We start from the raw sequence: 20,799 nt of genomic DNA on the forward strand, positions 1-20,799 counted from the left end.
CTGCCGCAGAGAAGGGCTCACTGGTTCTGTTTGTTATAATGGTTGTTGGTGGTTGTTTGCTTTATTATACACACCAGTAAAGAACTGTTATTCCTATTCTCATCTCTTTGCCTAAGAGCCCCTTAATTACAGAATTATAATAATTTGGAGGGAGGGAGTTTACATTTTCTGTTCCAAGGGAGGCTCCTGCCTTCCTTAGCAGACACCTGTCTTTCAAACCAAGAGAGAAATCTAGAGCAGAGCAATAAGATGATACACAAAGTTACATTTTATTAGGAAGTTATAGTAATAAAAAACAATCAAACAAACAACAAAAAAACCCACCTTACCCACAAATACATTAAGTCTTAAAAAGTAACAAGATGTGTGAATTCAGTTTCCTATTAATATAAATGCAAGACATCTGTGGTTGGACAAAGTGTAAGCGCATTCTCTGTGAGTGTACAAACTTACTTAATAAAAAAACAAGCAACAGGACTCTCGTCCCAGAAAACATATGCATTTAAAGTATTTAATTTCATATAATTGCACAGGCCAGCATCTTATGCTGAATTATACTGAACACTAGAAATTAGTTTGTTATTGACAAATATATTTGTTATAGTAAAATAATACACTATCACAAAAAATTGCCAGCTCTTAAGTTTCCCAGAGAGATTTGTCACTGTGAATAATTGCACTTAACATGTTGGATATTATTAGTAGCTGACACTATTTTCTTTGTTATTTCAAAACATTATAATTTTCTTAACAAAAATCCATTCTATCCCCAACACAAAACATTCACTGAATGCAGATTTAAGATAACACAATATTGGACTTCAATTGTGCAACTTGATTTCCTCTTTTTACTTATATACCAGAAACATTTAAAAAATTAAAAATTAATGATCTGTGCAAAATGGGAAGCCTTTATGTAATAATTGATACCTCATGCAAAAGAGGAAATAATATCAAAAAAATTACGGTCTGAGAAGCCCTGAGTCAATAATTTCATTTAAAAGGCAAGGAACATGAGTGCTCCAAGTTCTTCCTGTGTATTGGTGTGTATTCAAATCAGTCCAGTATTTATTAAAACGTATTTTAAAACAGGCAGTTGGTGCAGTTTCTCACATACAATTCTTCAGTGTGCTTAATTCCTTTCAAAAAACTGTATTTAATACTCAATTTCATTTAAGCTGCCAGGATAGCCTGAGGAGAACTGAATTTCTTCCACTTCTGGAATACAAAGAATGAAGAAATACTGTAATTATTTTTATTTTTGTCATGCATAAGAATACCTACAGCAGAATTTAATTAGCATGCTGAATTTAAATGCAACGTGATGTGGTTTTTAAAAAGTGTACAGCCACTTAAGTAGTTGAGATTCTGAGGATGATTTCCCATCCTGTTAGAGAGTAAAATTTCTGCACTAACCCAGCTGATATGAAATTCAAATGGGCCTCAAGAAAAGTATCACCCAACCACAAACAAACACTGTAAATTTAAGGTGTCTCCTAAAATGTTGAAACTTACCCAAACAAGGTCCTGCCTGGAACAGAATATCATCAATAGCAGTGTCACTTCTTATTGACACACCGCGGATTGCCTCAAAAATAATCTGTAAAGTAAGACACAATTTTTCATGAATCCAAATGGTGGAAGGACTGAACAAAATAGTTGCCATGCAACTTATTCAAGGGATACCCTTTACCTACTCCCCTGCCCTCCCTTCTCCTCTCCTTTCCTCTCACTTTCCCCTCACTTTCCCCCCTCCTTAGACAGACCACTGGCTTTGCATCATCCCTTCTCTTGGTGGCCCCTTAGAAAGACAACCGTACAAGAAGCTGCCATTTCATCACAGCTCAGTGGCTGTGTCAAATCTGGACAGGGCTACAGACAACTGAAGGAAATGAAATTGCACAAGTGATCTCAAAAAGCCCTACCACTACTGACAAAAAAATTACGGCATTTATATTTAAATACATTAAAATGGCATTTAAATACTTCAAAATTCTTTAATTCATAACTATTTTCTTACTTGCAAATTATTCACATCTTTAATAGATCCCTCCCTAACTTAATTTGTAAAAAATTACATTATTTCACATTCTTCAGGTGTCCATTCATTGTCATCTATGTTTTAACATTTTAGTTTGTTGTTTTTTTGTTTTTTTTTAACAATACAAAACTAGTACATAATTCACTTCAGCATTCCAATTTGGCTGCTTCTTGCTTGTTTTTCTTACCTGGTAGTTTGTATCACTTTCATATTCTATCAGTCCCCTTAGCCATGAGATGCTCTGTTCCCCTGTCCTCCTCCACAAAGGTATCTCCTCATCATCCCCTTCTTTTCTTAGATAAACACTTAATAATCCAGTCCCAGCTCCATACATATGATAGAAAAATGTCAGGCACTGTTTTCCAGATGTTCCTCTCAGTGATCTTGAAACTAGGTATGCTCTCTGTCCATAGACCATATTGGATGCCTCTATATACATGTAGTATCCTTAAAAAGATATGCAAGTAAATATTAGCAAAGCAGGATACATTATAGTGGAATGTTCATTATGCTCAACATGCTCATTCTATTTAAAAACCCCAGACTGAAACTATTTTGATAAAGATTCATAGACTTCTGCATTTGTAAACTGTAATATTTGAGATACTGTAATAATTGTGTCCTATAATAACGATGGGCTTGAAATCATAAAGCCAAGAGATGGTCTAGTCTTTCTAACAAGTTTATAGTATGATTCAGTCTTTAGAGAAAAAGGCAAGTTACTTTATTATGCTGTAATATGAGCTCTAGGTTTTGATTTTTAACGGAAGGAACTTTTACACATAGTGAACAACAAAGTCATTGAAATGGATTGCACTAGGTTTGGTACAAAGCAACTTAGGAATTCTCCAACACACTGTATGAAATATGGACCTACAACTTTTCACCCTCTCTCTTGACTACTGCTTGCCACCAAACTACAACCTGGCTTAGAGAAATGTCTTCACTAGGGGTTTGTGCAGAAAATAGGACTCTTGAGTATCACAAGAGACTCTCAAGCATCCACTGGCTGCTGTTGCTGCTCTCAGCATTCCGCCTGTCTCACTGATTCTTGGGAATTCCCTCTCCCTCTGAAGGCAGTATCACCTCCAGGACTTGTGACAGGCAGGAAACACCACAGAAAAGGAGCATTGGGACTGCATGAAGAGTACCTGCATTATCTCAGTTCACTGTCTGCTGACAGAGCATTTATCTCAAAACAGAACAGTTGCTTTATGCAGCAGATGGGATGTGGGGATGCTCCTTGGTCTTCTGACGCACCTCAGTTTGCTCCAGCTCTGGTGGTAACTAAGTGATGGAATGAGGGCCATGAATTTGCTTTCCACTAATTAATGGCCTGAACAGTTAAAACTTGGTTATATATCTTGAAATACATAGCCGCAGAAAAGAATACAAAGGAAGAATATACTATAGCTGCTCTTACACCAGAAATTGCACACTGATAGAGATTGATTCATTGGAACTCAGAGACACCTGCCTGTACATCTGAGGGTACATTTTAGGCTGTGGTTGGTGGTGATGCAGTTTTCTGTGCACTCATACTAAATGAAGGTCCCACCTGCCTAAATACCTGAGCTTGCACTAGTGAGCTTGTGGAGCACATTTTCAAGATAAAGGGCTTGTGGGATCTCTTTTATTCTTCATGTTTTCTTTTTGAACCCAAAGGTGTTCACGCAGAAGAACCCCAATCATTTGCACAGCTTGCTGCTAAGAGTTGAGCTAAGGAATAATCATTGTCATCGACCAGGCTTAAAAGGCTCTCAGTTCTAAAGTCAAGCTATCAGCCTCACTTCTCAGACTATTTAATGATCCACATAAACTGAAAATAGGTCTAAAGTCAATTTCAGGGAATATTCACATAAACTGCGAGTTTGGAAGGAGCTTTTTTGTGGGGTCTATGGGGTGAAGTCATCCTCTTCTTTAATCTCCCAAGAAAAAGGCTGCTTTGGGACATGACAACAAAATTATCCACATGGCCATCAGATAATTCAGATTAAATTCGTATTCTCAAAACCACTCATGAGTCTCTGCCTAATGTGCTTTACTTCATTTGATTAGTAACTTTTTTTGAGTAGAAGAGTAAAAACTTTCTCTATCTTCTGGATTATAATTTAAAATATTTAATCAATATTTTTAATTAACTGTCAATCTCTGTTCTGAAAGGTCAATGTGGAACTTAACTTACCTACCCCAGTAGTGTGGTCTCCTTTCGGTCCAGTGTAAGAAGTGGGAGTTGGACCCCTCTTCCTGTGCCAGCTCCCACGACCTCTCTTCTTCTGGGTAAACACACACTCATCTTTCTCAAAAGTGCATTCTCCAGGACTGGGCAGAACCAAATCTGTAAGGAGAGGACATAGTTTAAAACTTAAAATGCATTAGACTCATATATGGAGAGATTACACAAGTAATGTATTGCATTTCCTCACCTGCTGACATCAATTACAGCTACCTGGCAATGCTTGCAATAGTCACAATTATATCAGCTACCTTCAAACTATCAGATAAAATTTAATTTAATTTTCTTTACATCTTTGGGAAAATCTGTGCCCTAGACTAGCTCAATGACTAGGATTCACTAGTCCTAGGATTCTTTAAAACAGTTTATTAGTCTTCACAACAGTGGTTTGGACTAGATGATCTTATGAGGTCCTTTGGTTTTAATGGTTGGATTCAATGACATTAGAGGTCTTCTCTAACCTTAGCAATTCTATGATTCTATAACAGGCTGTGTTATAGAATTACCAGCGTAATTTTTTTCACTGTTTTGGCACCCCAAGCAGGTTAATAAATGCCAGCATGTATAATGTGCATAATAAATTAACTGTTTCCAAGACTGGAGATTCAGTGAACTGAAAGCAATGCCACATTTAGCTCTCCTCTGTTCCTTTGGCACCAGATTCTACTGTAGCCTACAACACACCACAGAGCTGCAATTACTAGAGTATTTTCATTATTTCAATTCTCTTAGATCATACAAAAGGTGATGTAATTCAGGTGCATGCCAGGAAGTTTTTGTCAGGTAATCTGAATTTGTCATTCAGAAGTAGACATTTTGAGCTGCCTCAACCTTTTGAAGAGGAGGAAGCCTTGATACCTCTGGGGCATTTTTCAGGCATTTGTTTTTCTGCCATCAGAAACAGGCCATGACATGACTCTACACCCAGATACCAGTTCTGCACCTTTGGTTCCTTTTCCAATTACTTACAAATTACAGCAAAGCAAGACAGACAACTGCTTGAAATTGTTTAGAAAAATGGTGTTTTGTTTTGTACATATGACTTCACTGTCTTTTATAAGCCTGAATGCTTGAAATCCAATCAAAAGAGGTCATTAAAGAGTTATTAGGACCACTGCAAAGGCATGGCTTTATTCCAAAGAAGGACGGATTGTAGACTGTGCCTGCTTCATGAGGATTTTTTTTTTAAATTAGGATACAATTGCTGTACTGTCAAACCTCACAAAGCCACAGAAGAGGGAATTTGGGGAGTTCAGAGGGGTTAGCCTGTGCATGTCAGAGGGTAAAGTTTTGCTGAAAACCATTCAGTTCCTCCTGATACAAGAGGGACTGCTGTTCTCTATCTTCATCAAAGAACTGCAGCTCAGGTGAGGCTGTGTCTTGCACAACTGTACTTCTCACCTAAAAAAAAAATAATGCTATGTTTTGAAAAATACTGCTTTTGGGGTCCATTCTTGGCTTCTTAAAGACCATTTGAAAACTGCTTTTCACTCAGTTGAACTATGGGTTCATTTTATGCCCTCAAAGGACCATTCACCCATATACAACTGCTCTGGAGTCACTGAAATATTTTAGGATTTAGCTGGTATTCCTGTGAGCAAGAACTGTCCTTGCTGGCTGTTTGCTACCTCACAGAAATACGATTTATGCAATACTTATCAGAAATAAAGAAAAGACAAGAAATCACAACAGGATGATGGCAGCTACAGGATACGTTGCTGTGTATTATTTGGGTTTATATTGTATTTCATTTTTATATTGGGTTTTGTAACGGTTTCTTCTGTACTCCCCTGTTGCCCTGGAAAATGTAACATCCTGAGGTTTGTCCCTGACCCTTTCTCCCACCCATTCTCCCACACTGGAATGTAATCCAACTCTGTTCCACTCCCATCTTATTCCTGATTAGGTAGTGGCTTGTCCCTGCTTTTAGCCCCTTCCCTGGATATAAGCCAGAACATGTGGCCTACTCTTTCTCTTGGCTCAGGGACAGGGAAGGGGCTCCTGACCCAGGTGGGAGCAGGACCCCAGAAGAAAGACTGAATAAAGCCCTGATTTCCCCCCAGATCAAGTGCAGACCCTTCCTTTGCCATCAGCAGGTACCTGCTCTCTCTAAAGGAAAAGGTTCACATCCACTCTGGGATTTTTGGGGCCCTGAGGAAAAATCCTTCCAACTGTGGTTTGTCTCTCAAGCTAGCCGAGGCAAGAACGGAGCCAGAGGGCTCTGTGAGAGAGAGAGACTAGCCACAAGGATAGGCTTGGAAAATGAAGGTGTATGATAAGCTCTTACTCAAAAGGATAGCAGCTATTGAATGACAGATACACATGGTCTTACCAGCAGCCTGGCAGCTTCCCAGGCTTAATGATACATCATCCAGTGCCACAAGTCCACAGTCCCAGAAGCTTTTACACCAGCTGACAAAGACAACCTGCAATTCAGGAAGGAAAGTTTCAGGTGCAAAATCTGGCACTGTTAAGAGTCTGAAATACTAGTGGTTTTTCCAAATGCACAAATAATTTTGAGATCTACAGAACAGGAATAATGGATCCACTTTGTCTTGGCACATTCTGCCAATGACTGAAGTGTCTATTCCAGCAGGGACTAAATGTATGTTTTCTATCAACAGAAAATATTTTCTCATTTTTGTAGACAAATTATATATATCTGTATGTAATTCCCATTTTACTAGAGTATTTTTTTGTCTGTGAGAAAACATGACTCACTGAGGTTGTGTTTTTTTCTTGCTCAACACCCAACATTAACAGCTCAAATACCCTCAGCTATCCTATCCTGAAAACCAGGAGGTTTTATCCATATAAAAATAAACTTGAAAGGGTAATGTGGAGTGACAGGCAAGAATGGCTATGGCAAAAAGCAAAGAATAATAGACATGAACTGAAACTATTGCACAAAATGGGATTATTCATAAATGACTCAGTGCCATGATGTCATCGAGCAGGAGACCTGAAATGTTATGCATAATTCACAGTGCTTATCTGAGTTTGTGAAGATTATTGAAAATATCCAAGATCATTGATTTGAGTAAACATTAATTCTGCCATGGAAAATACAAGCAACACATGAGATAATAAAATGAAATGTAAAGAAACTGGAATACAGTTGCCCTTCTGCCAAGGTGGACACAGATCTCTTTGAATTACAGAAGACACATTAGGATTTATTTTGTGAAAACACTGCTGATGGTTTTCTTGGCCTAACTACTCCAAACCATCTGTCTGACCACTGGGGTTATGACTATAATTTGGGAGGAGCTTTTCAAAACAATTCCTTTGTGTTGAGGTCTATGGTAGTGATTGCAGATGGATTAATGTAGTTTCTAAACGTTTAATCTTCTGGACAACACCTCAGTTACATATTTGAGGTTAAATGCTGACTGATGATTCATGTGGATACAAAAAGTCTTTTAAAAGTTGTTAGAGCATTATTTAATATGTTCTCTTCTAGTAGGCTTGGTAACACCATCAATATGATTCCTACATGGTATTTTGTCAGTTTGCTTTGCTATGTAGTATTTATTAACTCATCTGCTTGTAAAATAGCCTGGAACATAACTACACCAAAAACTTTGAAGTATGCATGCATTATGAAGAACAACTGAGGGAACTGGGGTTGTTTAGCCTGGAGAAAAGGAGACTCACAGGTGACCTTATCACACTCTACAACTTCCTGAAGGGTGGCTGTAGTCAGCTGGGGGTTGGTCTCTTTCTACAGGCAACAACAGACAGAAGAAGAGGACACAATCTCAAGCTGCGACAAAGGAGATATAGGCTGGATATTAGGAAAAAGCTTTTCACTGAAAGAGTGATAAAGTACTGGAATGGCTTGCCTGGGGAGGTGGTGGAGTCACCATCCCTAGAAGTGTTTAAAAAAAGACGGGATGTGGCACTTGGTCTCATGGTCTAGTTGAGGTATGTAGTGGTTTCACGTTCACTAAATTTTGGTCTTGGTACTTACTCTTCTTGTGAGAGAGAGACTAGGAGAAAAACAAAGCAGGCTCAACCTTAAAATTAACAAATAGTTTATTAACACACACTAAAAGAATAGAAAAGAAGAAAGTTGGGAAAAAAAAACTAAAATGGAATGAAACTTCAAAAACACTTTTCCCTCCCCTTACAAACTGTTCAGTTTCTTACAAAACAACATAAAGAGACAAAACTTGTAATTTTCAGTCAGTTTCACTATCTGACAATAGTTTTTCACCAATTCATTAGGGGAAAAGTATCTTTTAGAGTCATGGATCCCACTGACAACTTACAACGGTTCTCTTGTGGGTTTTAAACTGTCACAAAAACAACCACCCGGAAAAATCTGCTTTTGTGACCCCTCCCAGGAGCAGTTTCCCAAGCTGCTTATGGGTCACGGGTCTTAGACTTTTGCATACTGGGGTGTCACCTTTTAAAGATGAATAACTCCAAAGCAAAGGATTCCTCACTTCAAGGTACAGAGGTATCTTCTCACTTCTTCACTGGCGCAGGGGGCTTCTCATCTTTATCTCTGTTCAAGCATCTTATAGGATATTACTTAGTTCATCACAAACACCTTTGCTCAGATCCACACACAAATTAAAACAATCATCTCCCCAAATGCATATCTTTCCCATGATTTAAAGGAATGATCTAAATATAGAGTTCATTTCCATGGCTCAAGTAAGAATAGAACAACTAACTCTTCAACCCTCTGTCCCAATTGTCTTTTCACTGTTGCTTTACTGACTTCAAGCTGTTGTTCTTTATGTCACTTTATCCTTTCTTACACTCTCAGAGAAGGGCTAAGCTCTGGAAGCTTCATCTTGCTAAGGAAGAGTTAAATCTGCTTGGAGTTTTTGTCTCTCTGTCTGTTGCTCGTGGTGTTAGACGTTCAAGGCCGCACTGGTGAGGGAGGAAGAACTCACAGAAACATCAGAGATCGGAGCACTCAGGCAGTCCGGAATCACAAAAAAAACCCAGGCAGGATCATAAATGCCTTCTCAGCCCACCCCTTGGTGTAAATCAGGGTGGCTTCGGCCCAAATGGTGCCCATAGCTCTTATCAGGGACCTAGCAGAGATCTCTCCCTGCTCCATGGAAGTTTAGAGAAAGTAGCTGTTGCAAAACAGCAACCTCTCCTTCTCCACCCCGCTTCACCTGGGAGCCGATGGAATCCGGCCAGGCCTCAGGCCAGATCCCCCCCAAAAGGGGGGAGCAGCAGGCCCAGCTCGATGTTACTTGTCTCTCTCTGGCCAAAGGAAGAAGAAAAAAGACTCACCTACAGGAAATTCTTTGGGTTTTATATTTTACTTCCCAAAGTTGCAGCCAACAATTTCAGTGGTCAGAATAGATGTCAATATTCCAACTAACTCTCTGATAGATCCCTGTCTCTTCTAAAGCAATTCCCAGGTCCTGACCTGGAGAATTATCTTACATTTTTCTATAACTAAAAAAACCAAACTAACCCATGTACTAACCCATGACAAGGTAGTAGAGATGGGTTGGACTCGATGATCTTGAAGGTCTCTTCCAACCTAAAAATTCTATGATTCTGTGATTATGTTGCCCAGGGTCGAGCAATTTTTGAAATACTTCCATTCAGTCCTACCAATCCTGGTTATTATTGATTATCTGTCTTGTAAACTGCCCTGGTGTAGAGTTAAGGAGTGCCCCTGCACAGAATGCAAAACTGCTTAGAGTATGGTGGCATAAACCCCACACGTTTTTGTGGTTTTTTCTTCACACTGTAGAACTGTATCTTAGCCTCAAGTTTTAACAGGACAAAAATTGTTTCATACTTTGTAAGTTCATTGTCAGGACACAGGGGTAGTCATTTAGAAAAGGTAGCATCTCTTGGAAAGAAACATAAAGTAAGTGTAAAATAAGATACTGACACTAGGTGAACATCACTTGCCAGAATTTTAATAAATGCATTCTGGTGAATATTTGTAATGAACTAAAGACATATTGTAGCCCTAAATCCATGAATAATCAGAAAACCACACATGTAAAGGTAAAGTCAGTCCTCATTTGTGAAACAGCATTTCCACACTGTGGAGTCATGTTTTAAGTGATGCTTTAGTATTTATATCTTTGGGAGCAGGATTAAGTTAATTATTCTTAGATTGCATTAATTTGTTCCATACGAGGTATGTAACTACCCACTGGATCCTGTAGAAAGCCCTCCATTTCAAAAGTATCACAACAATAACTCTGGTCTCTCAAAGGCCACTGAACCAGTAATCTTAGTACAACCAAAGGATTGATCTGATTCAGTGACAATTGTAAACTTGTTCAGCTTTGCCATCTGTAGCTTAAGCGTCACTATTTTTCCACTTGATTTTTGTGGTGTTGAAGGATACACTGCCATGAGAAGACTTTGTAATTTTACAGGGATTAAATTACAAAGTCTTCTACTTGGGAGCTTCTGCTTGGGAGAGCTGAGTTTTCAGTATTTGCTATAGCAAATGTACTGAAATAGTTACAGTCCTCTCAATTTATTTTGTTGATGCATTCTTGATTTAGTTTTAGGCAATGGACTAGAACATTTTTATTCACATGTCAAATTTATTCATTCTTCTTCTGGTATAAATATCCTTTTCTGTAATAAAGCAAAAATTTAAGTATTTGAACTTTAGCTACCAAAATTGTATCAACTTGGATTTACTCAACTACTCACTTTCACACTGAGTCAGATCTCTGAATCCTTCATACAGCCTCAATAGAACTAATCTCAAGATGCTTTGCATTTATTCTTGTTTTGAATTAAAATATTTACTAGGTCAGTTTTTCCAAAATAAAATTTTATTACTTTATCTAATGCCTTGGAGAAGAGAATAGGGGATTCTTTGTGCTTAGCTTTTTTCAGCATAAAGCATGGCAGATGAACAACATACTGATTGTTTCAAGCTAAGTAATAGATCATCCTGGACACACATGCTGTTTTGGAGGCTAAACTAAAAACAATATCCAGTGCAGGCCATTGTTGCCTGTGTTACTGAAAAATAAAACATATCTCTACTGTTCTCATATCAGTTTCCTTCCAAACCATTGCCCCAGCTTATGGAAGCTGGTTTGTGTTGCAGTGCTTAATCAATGGTCCTGGCCTTCAGTCTCAAAGTATCAATAATCCTTTCTTAGCACTTATCCTGGATGCTATGAGGTATGGGCAATGACAGATGAGAATGGCTGATCAAGCAAGCTTCTGCCAAGACACCATGTTGGATTGTGCTGCAGATACTTGGTGAGGTAGAAGAGACTTTTCATCCTTACCACTCAGTGACTCTACAAGCAGAATGTGAGTTAAAACTCACATGCATATGAAGTTAATCTTTTAGAGGAGAAGAAATAGGAGGACATATAGTAAAGTACCTCCAGTGTAGGGAGGGACTAATGGGGAAGCTTGCTATTGGAGATTTCGAGGGAGCTGGACTGAGAACAAGAGAAAAGGAGAGAAGATTCCCTTGGATCCCTATATGTTTTGTGTATTTTCTCTCCTCCTTGTTTATCCCAGAATGTATACATCTTGCTTAATTAGAGAGCTACATCAGCCAAACAGAAGAAAAACATGAAAATGGCCCAATCTGGTGACTTAAAAGCAAACTGTGACTCTGCAGCAAAGTAATTTATCTTATTCCATTCTAATGAATATTCCTAGGTTTGCATTACTGTCCTAGGGTGAGTTTATGATGCTTGTATCCCCTATTGTCTGTTCTGTTTTGCTGGATATTAAGTTCTCCACTTAAGACTGGTTCCGAGAGCAAAGGAGGGGAGAGAAGCATGCAGTTTGTTTCCAGAAGCTGCACTCCTCTGCATTCCCTCTCACAGACTGTCTTGTCTGCAGCATGGACAGTGGGTGAGAGCTCCTCTTTGCTTTTAGTTAGTTTTTAGGTAGCTGAGGCAGAGAAGTTCCCTGGACTGTGTTTTTTCTGTTCCTGGGAACTGATCAGCCTGCTCTGGACTGAAAACCCAGAAGAGCACCAGGAGCTCACACCTGTGTCCCACTGGGGCCCAGGACAGCATTTTCCAGTGTAGGAGGGACTAATGAGAGACTGAGGGGCTGAGCTACACCCCCTGACAAGGACTTTCTGAATTTGCCATCTCTTCAGAACAGTGAGAGGTTTTATTGTTTAATATTACTCATCTTTTATGATTGTGAATACTTTGTTAAATAAACAGGTTTTTCCACTTTTCTCCATGTAAATCTTTCCCCAAACCAGTAGGGCGAGGGGCCACTTGAATCTGCTCTCTAGAGGGACCTCATTAAGAGGTTTTCTTCACAATCTGCCCTAAACGAGGACAATGACACACTGTATATCTGTGTAGACACAAAACTCTGTCTGTCACTTAGACACATTTAAAGTTTAATTTCCTAAAGATGAAGGACAGTTATAGTGGAGTCCGAGGTGTTTTTTTCTGAGAAGCTACTGTTGTAACTTCCTCACAGTGAGAAAAAGAGTATTATGAAATCAAAAAATAATTTGAACACTAGAAACAAAAGTGTGACCTGACACAAAGAAGCAGTCAAGACGTTTTTACATGACAGGGAGCCTGACTTTTCTGTCAGTTGTGCAAACAAATGGCCATGTAAGCATGTAAGACAAGGACTGACCACACAGGATGGGAAAACCATTCTGACTGTCTCAGGGCTGTTCAAGATGTTTTAAGTGTAGACCAAATTACTTATAGGTAACTAAATAAAACTAGATTTTAAGTGGCTTCTATTTCTTTCGATTAAACAGTCAGAAACTCATTTATCAAGATCTCAAGGAAGCTATTAAGCCAAAATTAGAATGTCTGCAAGCTTCTGTCATTTAAAATAAATTGATTTATTTAAATAAATCAATTTATTTATAATAAATTAAACTCGCCCAGCAAGTTTAATTTCTTCCCATGCAAATACAATGAGCTTCTGTGGGAAAAAGAATGTAACATTAAAAACTTCTACATAAATAATTGGATAACATGGGTAATGAGCTTGTGACAGTTGAACAAGTATTTTTGAATACCTTTCCTATCCAAGGGCAGAAACAATGAAAGAGAAACATAAAGCTAACAGAATAACATAATGCTACAGGCTACATCTATGCTACATCTCTTCTTGCTGGATTGAACAGCCTAGTAGAGAACACAGCCTGCACACGAATATATACAGGACACTGATATTCTCATCTGTTCCCCGCCACTCTCCCAGATTTCCACAAATCTACTGTAAGGGCTCTATCCTCATTCCAGTCAAACAGTTTCCTGTCCATTAAGGATCAGAGATACCAAAAGGAGATACATAATATTTCATGCATGTGAAGATGCAAGCCACTTAGGCAGCGCTTCCTAACCTGAGTAACTTTTTCAGTTTTGTCATGGGTTGGCACAGTTTGGTTTTCAGTTAGGGAGGAATGTGAAGTGATACTCTGTCAGGACCTTGGAAATTGTTTTAGAAAGGACAAGGACCTATCGAAAGCCAGTTTGGAATATTGGCATCTGCTTTGACCACTAAGAATGCTGAATGTGACTTTGGGAAAGTACCCATATAAACCCTGATTTTGGTCAGGTCAGCTTTTCGCTCCTCGTCAGCTGAACACGTAACATTGAGTTGAGTCTGCTGAACCCCCCACCATTTTGGGGGGGAAGCTGGCCCTGAGACCTGGCCAGGCTCCATCAGCTCCCATCGGGGAAGAAGAGGTTGCAGCTTAACATCAACTACTTTGAGAAACTACCCTGGAGCCCTGGAGCAGGGAGGGATCTCTGCTGGGTCCTGATAGCAGCCATGGGCCCGTTTGGGCTGAGGCCGCCCCGATTGTCACCGAGGGGTGGGCAGAGCTCCACCACCCCCCTCCTTCAGGGGTTTCCAGGCAGAGAGGAAAAGAGTGGAGAGAGGAAACCCGGATGAGCTGAGGCACATCGAGCTGAGGTACAGCAGGAGAGATTGCAGAGAGCACATGGCCACTGCGGGCCTGGGCAGATTTAACCCTTTCCTGGCAACATGAAGCTTCCAAGGGCTAACCCTTCCCTGAGAGAGAAAAGAAAGAGACAGAGTGTGTGTAGAAAAGGCACAGCATGAAGTCAGTGGAGCAAGAGTGAAAGAACTGATAAAGATTATTAGAAAAGGGACTGAGGAAGTGGTCATTTTTGACTGGACTTCTCTGGTGCAAACTTGTGGAGAAATGGACTGTTTCTTGTAACGTTAATGTTGTTTGGGGGGAATGCTAGTCCTAGTCAAAGCTGGGGATGGATATGATTGGTATTTAAGTGGAAATCTTAAAGCCCCTCACTCCTGGGGTAAAAGGAGCTCAGCCTTTGAGATGAAGATGATTTTAGGGAGAAAGTGATTTGATGCCCTTGGCTCCTGAGGTAAAAGGAGGTCTCTCTTTCTTTTGAGATAGAGATGATTTTAGAGATAGAAGAAGAGAATGCTTGTTTTGTACTAGAAGAAGCATTCTTAAACAGTACCCCAAATACGCTGAGAGGCCCATGAGTAGCCAAGGGAAAGCTTGCTAATAAGTGGAACAGCACAATCTGCAAAAACTTCAGGCAGTTGCAGATTTGTGATATTGGGAGCCACAAGACTGTTTTTGTCTTTGTGACGAATGTCTCCGTAAGACTCTAGAGAGACTCCTCCCAAAGTGATGAAAGATTATGTTGAAATGGTGAAACTGACTGAAAATCACAGGTTGTGTCCCTCTGTGTTGTATCTGAGAAAGTTAGCAGTTTGTAAGGGGAGGGAAGAGTGTTTTAAAGTTTCATTTTGGGCTTTTTTGTTGGTGTTGTTGTTGTTTTTTTCCCTCAACTTTTTTTTCCCCCATTCTTTTAGTGTGTGTTAATAAAACTATTTGTTTATTTTTTAGCTTTACTTCTCCTGCTCCCCTCCCACAGAAAGAGAGTAAGCACTAAGGCTACTACTTTGGCAAACAGGCGAATGTGAAACCACTACAAGTTTCCAGTATGCTGTTTCCATAACCATGCATCAAGCAGCACAGGAACTGAGGTTCACACTTTGCAGCACTATCCTACTGCATCCAAACTCTACCATTCCCATTTTAGACAAGCATTCTAGTGACTGTTCTTCAAGAAGTTTCTTATTTTAAAAGGTAACGGAAGAAATGACAGAAAGACTGTCCTATAAAACTGCATCTCATTCCAGCCCCTTTAGGGTGCATACCTTATTGTGGAAACACTTAGGTTGGAACAGTACAAAAAGGTTCTTTTATTTGACACAAGTGTGAGTTTTTCAAAGGAGGAGAAGGAGGTGAGGATGAGGATGTCTTCCCTCCTCCAGTTGGCACCTGACTGGAGAACTGTGTTTTTCATACTATTGACTTGATCATAGGGACCATAGGGTTTAATTCTTTATCCAAGATTAATTTAGTCATTTACCTATGAGTTTGGAGGACAAGCAGGAAACAGATTTCTCACCAGCAAAGAGAAATAAATGCTAGAATAATTTAACATTGAGCATCACCACAGTGTTTATATGAGAAGAAAGGTCCAAAGACACTCAGATGAAGAACTAGGAAGGCAGCAGAGTGGTCATGGATACTTAGGGAAAACAGTACAAGAAACAAACCAGCACTAAAGCTTTTATATTATGACCAACCCAAAAAAAAGCTGAAGAACTTGCTGAACTGGAGATCACAACTGAACCACTATATTTACAGTCACTGTGTGGTCTATTTTCCATGATTTTTTAAATCATTTTAAAATGTATGTATAGTATTGGCCTCCACAGCATCTTGCAGCAAAGTTTCTCATTATTGTTCTCAGAAGGTCCTCTCTTTTCTTTGTTTTAAAACATGTAAATAATCAAGTGCAACACTGAGTCACTTGATTTTCCTTTCTCACAATTACAACTAAAATTAGTTATGGAGGATGAGTGAAAGCAAACAGATGAACTCAAGTAAAGAGAGAGGAAAAAAACATAGAAGAGGAATAAAAGAGTACTTAAGGAATGAAAACTCAAAAATGCAGCCACAGCTACTCTGATGAAAGTAGGATAGACTGTTATGCAAATTACCTTTCTGAGGATTTGATTTTGAACTCTTTGGGAGGTTCAAGCACTACACTATCAGGTAACATTGCAAAAGCTTGCATTATGGATAAAGAACACAAGATGTTTGCTTTCAAAACCTGAGCTTCAGAATGGTAACCCAAATCTAGCAGGAATTAGCAGAACTGATAAAAGCAGACCCAACTGAACGCTAACCTTCATTTTAATCTAGGTACTTGGACTTCGTTGGAGGGTAGCATAAAAGAAATATTTTTCCATGCTGGTGTTTACCCACATACACATGCACGGACACACACACACACACACACACACAGAGTATTAAAACACAGACTCTAGCTTCACAGTTCATGTGAGCTTCTCAAGGATGCAAATGATATGTGAAATTTTCTTTCAGTTAGTTCTTACATTTTCCTGACATGTATTAGCATGAAATATGAATTTTAGTACAGTCAATCAACTGAAAGTATTCTACATATTTCAGATTTAGGTTTTCATGCTGCTCTTCCAGAGGCTTATACAATAAACAATGAAGGATTTAAGTGATTTCAAAAAACATTAGAAATTTTTTTTTCATTTCTTTCTTCTCACACTTATTCACTGGATACAGTATTAATCAATATACACTGTATATATATAGGATCATAGGTACTCACACCAGCTAGGAGAGACAGTGTTGCAAGTACAAATTAAGAAATCAGGATTTAAAATTCCCTGCCTTCTCACTAGCATTATCAGCATATGTATTTGCAGTATGTGCATGCACACACACGCGCGCACACACACACACACGCACACACACATATAAATATATATGCTTACATAACCCACACACATATGTATGTATATGTGTAGGTATAGACATTTATGACTTGCTTAGCTGGATCATACCTGCCTAGCCTTTAAAACATTTTATTTTTAAAGTGTCATATTAAAGCCAGCTGGCTAGCTTTGCATTTCCTGCTCAGAGAACTCAAGCCATCAGACTTGTTCCAGACTGCAGTTAGCTAATTCAAAAAGAACTTGCAAAAACCATTACAGAAACCAAGCAATGAAAATCTGCATCTTTCTTTTGTCTGGATGCAAAAAAATATGCTATCAAAACTAAAATGTGTTAGAAGGATTTTATCTAATTTTCAAAGCTTTGAGAGTAGTATTCACAGTAGAAAAAAGATGAAGCATGTGGGTAATCAGTTATTTTAGAGCAATTATTTTCTAGCTGAAAAATCATTTTGACCTTCAGGACACATGACTGTCACTTGGTTGACAGGCTGTTGAGGAACTGCCAGGAGACTGCTTTCGGTTTCCACAGGGGCTGACCCAATCCAAAAGTTGATCCTGGTAACTAAGAAGGTGCTCAGCCTAACTACTGTGCATGCATACAACTTCTTACCATCCAAATCTGTGTATGATACATCTCAGAAAACAATAACATAGGCACATCAGTCACTTTACCTGTATTAGAGGGAAGGTGGTAGCCCTATCTTATTTTGAGACCACCTGTCTCCACTAAAAGGCTGTTTTTCACTTGCCTATAACATTGCCAAGACACAATGATTTCAGCTCAGATTTTCCATGCTCAGTCCTTGCTACAGCCTTGTTTTGGAAGATTTAATCCAAAATAGTTCTATCATTTCTGAGAACAAGGCTAGGAAAAAAGGTTTATTTTGCCCGTAATAAAGAAAAAGATTCTGTGAAAAGCTTAAGCACTCGTAGGCTTTGGAGTAGGAGCAGAAAAGTGTCAAGAGTCTGATCTTTATGCCAGTGGAATCTTTTCTGTCAAATCATTAGTTTTTGAGAAATTAAAATTTGTAAGAAATGTGACAGGCAGGGCAAACAGGATGGAACACAAATAATATTACAGGGAAAAAAAATTGGATTGTCTAGAGCTGAGAGTAGGGTGAGGACTGGAGTGAGGGTCAGAGGGGTGGTTTGTTGCCTATGGAACAGGTAAGATAAAATAAACATTCCTCAGTGAGGATGCATGAGACACAAGGACAGGTTGCAGGAGACAGGTCAAGAAAGGCCAAGCTTCTGTCATGTTTCTCAGCACTGTCTCCCTCCAGAGCCTGAAGTGTAATCCCTTACTTGCTGGTTCCCACCACTCCTTTCTACCAGCCAAAACATGCTCTGGTGCACCTCCACAGCTGCCCTACATTAAAATGAGTGGGTTTTCCCAGCTGTTTCACAATGTGCTAGGCAGACACATCACGGATAACTAACCTGAGTATTTACACAGTGCCACACAGTAATACTTAATTTCCTTCTGTTGTTTTGGAAAAGAAGAAACAATCAAAATAAAGCAAGAAAAGACTTCTAAAAGTATTAAGGTTGAACAGCTGGGCATGACATTGCAAGGAAAAGCCAGAATCAAGTTATTTGTGCAATTTCATTCAAGCCTACTTCTGAATATTACGAGTAGACAGCCTGTAACTACACCAGGTTTTCAACTTCTGCCTGAAGCAGACATGTTTAAACTTTGGCAGAATTTGTCTTTTTTTACGCTACCTTCCCATCTGTAAACATACCTTGATGTACTTTTCCATATTAATATGTTTCAGAACTTCACCCATTTTTGTCTGTTTGTCTAAGGAAAACCTCATAAAGTGAACCCCTGTCCAGATACATAGTTATTTAGCTAAGGTGCCTGAATTATGCTTTGCTGAACACATACTGGCTTCTGTAAAGCCCAATAAATCTCATATTTTGTGATATTTGAGGAATGCCTCCTCAACAGAAACATTTGGAAACTTGTTTTCATGGGAAAGAAGACTTTCACAAGACCTGAAGCACCCAGAGAAGCACCCAATAAACCATGCTGCAGAGCGTGGTGTTTCTCCCCTCCTATGCAAATTCAGGCTCAGAAGCAGCAAGGCAAGCTTCTTCACAACTGTTTTACATATCCTGACTTCTAAGAAAACATTCTTCACAAATTCATGCTGGAAAAGGTTTTCCATGTAAATGTCTGATGCTAAAAAACCTGCCACTTCCAAGGCTGTCAACCAGTTCTAAAAGTCATGCTCAGATGTCATCACTGCTCATGCAGTTGATTATGCTACATAAGCTACTAAACCTTTCCAGAAGTAATAAAGAAATACCTAAACACAGGAGATGACAAAGGTAAATTATAAGCTTGCCATTTTAACTTCTCTGCAAGTATCTTGGGATGATACTATGAGTAACCTTTCTAGTATGCAGTTGCTGGGCACTAATAAAAATCCTTTTTATTGTCTAACAGTTGAAAGGGAATTATAAATTCTGTTATGTTTTATGGATAAAGTACATTAAAAACCCATTGAAATTTTAAGGTATGAGGTATCTGACAGAAAACACTACCCAACAACTAGGACCGAAATTTTAAATGTAAATTTGCCTCTCAACACAGTTAGGCAGCTGGTTTCTGGTGACCTTTTATGATCAGTAATACTGTTATTTCAAAAGCTAATTTGTAGTGGACAAAATATCCAAGATGTTTGTCTTTAATTCAGAAATTCTTAGACTTGCAAGACAAGCTTCCATTCATATGTTCATCATATTATCACACTCTGGTCAACATGTAGTGATCCTTCTGGTTCTCCTTAGACAACTCACTGATAGTGAAAATCTGTTACAGAAATCAGGATAACTACAGAAGTAGCACTTATAAAAATCTGTATAAAACTCAGTCTTTGTAAAAAGAGTGGAGATGAGGAATTACAATGGCTTAAGGACTTCCTCAGGAGGTGATGTCAAGTAACTTGCTGAGATAAAGTAATGACCTCTCCAATGAGACACTGCAAATTTTTCAAGTCCATTGCTCTCATTACACTGACTTCTGGTTTCATATTTTAACCCAGCAGCAGAGTTTAGGGAACTATGATCAGCTCCCCATTTTGACCAGAATTTACCAATAATTTTTACATTAATTAAAATCTGTAATTGAGTATGATGATCATACAACTCACATAGTAAACAAGCAAACAGAAAAGAGAGGATGTGGAGCATGCTGAGAAACCAAGACAAAACTGGCTTTTGTTAGGGCTCCATGGTGAAATCTCCAGCTAACGCACTTTACACATATAGCTCACTTAGGATTAATCCCTGTATAACAAAGAACTCTGAGAAGGCAAGGAAAATCCCTTCTCAGAATTCAGCAAATTTGAAGACTTGGCTCTTACCTTGCAAGGCATAGGCTTTTTGAAGGAGATTTCAGCTTGAGTCCAAACTCCCTTTGGCGAGTCCAAGACAGACCAGATTTTCTCTTGAACGACATGATTCTCCTCAAAGATATAAACTGCGAGAGTGCCACTCATCTTGAAAAACCCATATAAGGCATAATAAAAACGCAGACAAAACTGCAAGTTTCCTGGCAGGGTCGGGCCATACAGACGTCCAATGTACCCAGGCTGTGATGTAAACTTTGTGTTTGCCAACAAATAATAACCTGTAAGACAGCATATATTAGCACAGCTGATTTGCTATTAAAGCAGCTTCTGTTATTGCATCAGACTTGGGTTATAAAAACAGTTCCAACTGGCAAGAAATAGATTATCACACT

General features: G+C 39.0%; 1 protein-coding gene across 1 annotated transcript in view; it reads right to left on the minus strand.

Moving 5' to 3' along the window:
* Positions 1–325: 325 nt before the first annotated feature.
* Positions 326–20,799, minus strand: part of MAMDC2 (MAM domain containing 2) — a 35,991-nt gene continuing 15,517 nt past the window's right edge. The window contains exons 8-13 of the mRNA XM_040090998.1: positions 20,420–20,685; positions 6,610–6,703; positions 4,227–4,379; positions 2,229–2,488; positions 1,516–1,600; positions 326–1,218 (exon numbers count right to left, since the gene is read on the minus strand). Of these exons, the coding sequence (XP_039946932.1) occupies positions 1,157–1,218; positions 1,516–1,600; positions 2,229–2,488; positions 4,227–4,379; positions 6,610–6,703; positions 20,420–20,685 (920 nt within the window). The 3' untranslated portion in view covers positions 326–1,156. The remainder of the gene's footprint in view (positions 1,219–1,515; positions 1,601–2,228; positions 2,489–4,226; positions 4,380–6,609; positions 6,704–20,419; positions 20,686–20,799) is intronic.

The sequence above is a fragment of the Hirundo rustica genome, chromosome Z, assembly GCF_015227805.2.
Source record: "Hirundo rustica isolate bHirRus1 chromosome Z, bHirRus1.pri.v3, whole genome shotgun sequence".
NCBI lineage: Eukaryota > Metazoa > Chordata > Aves > Passeriformes > Hirundinidae > Hirundo > Hirundo rustica.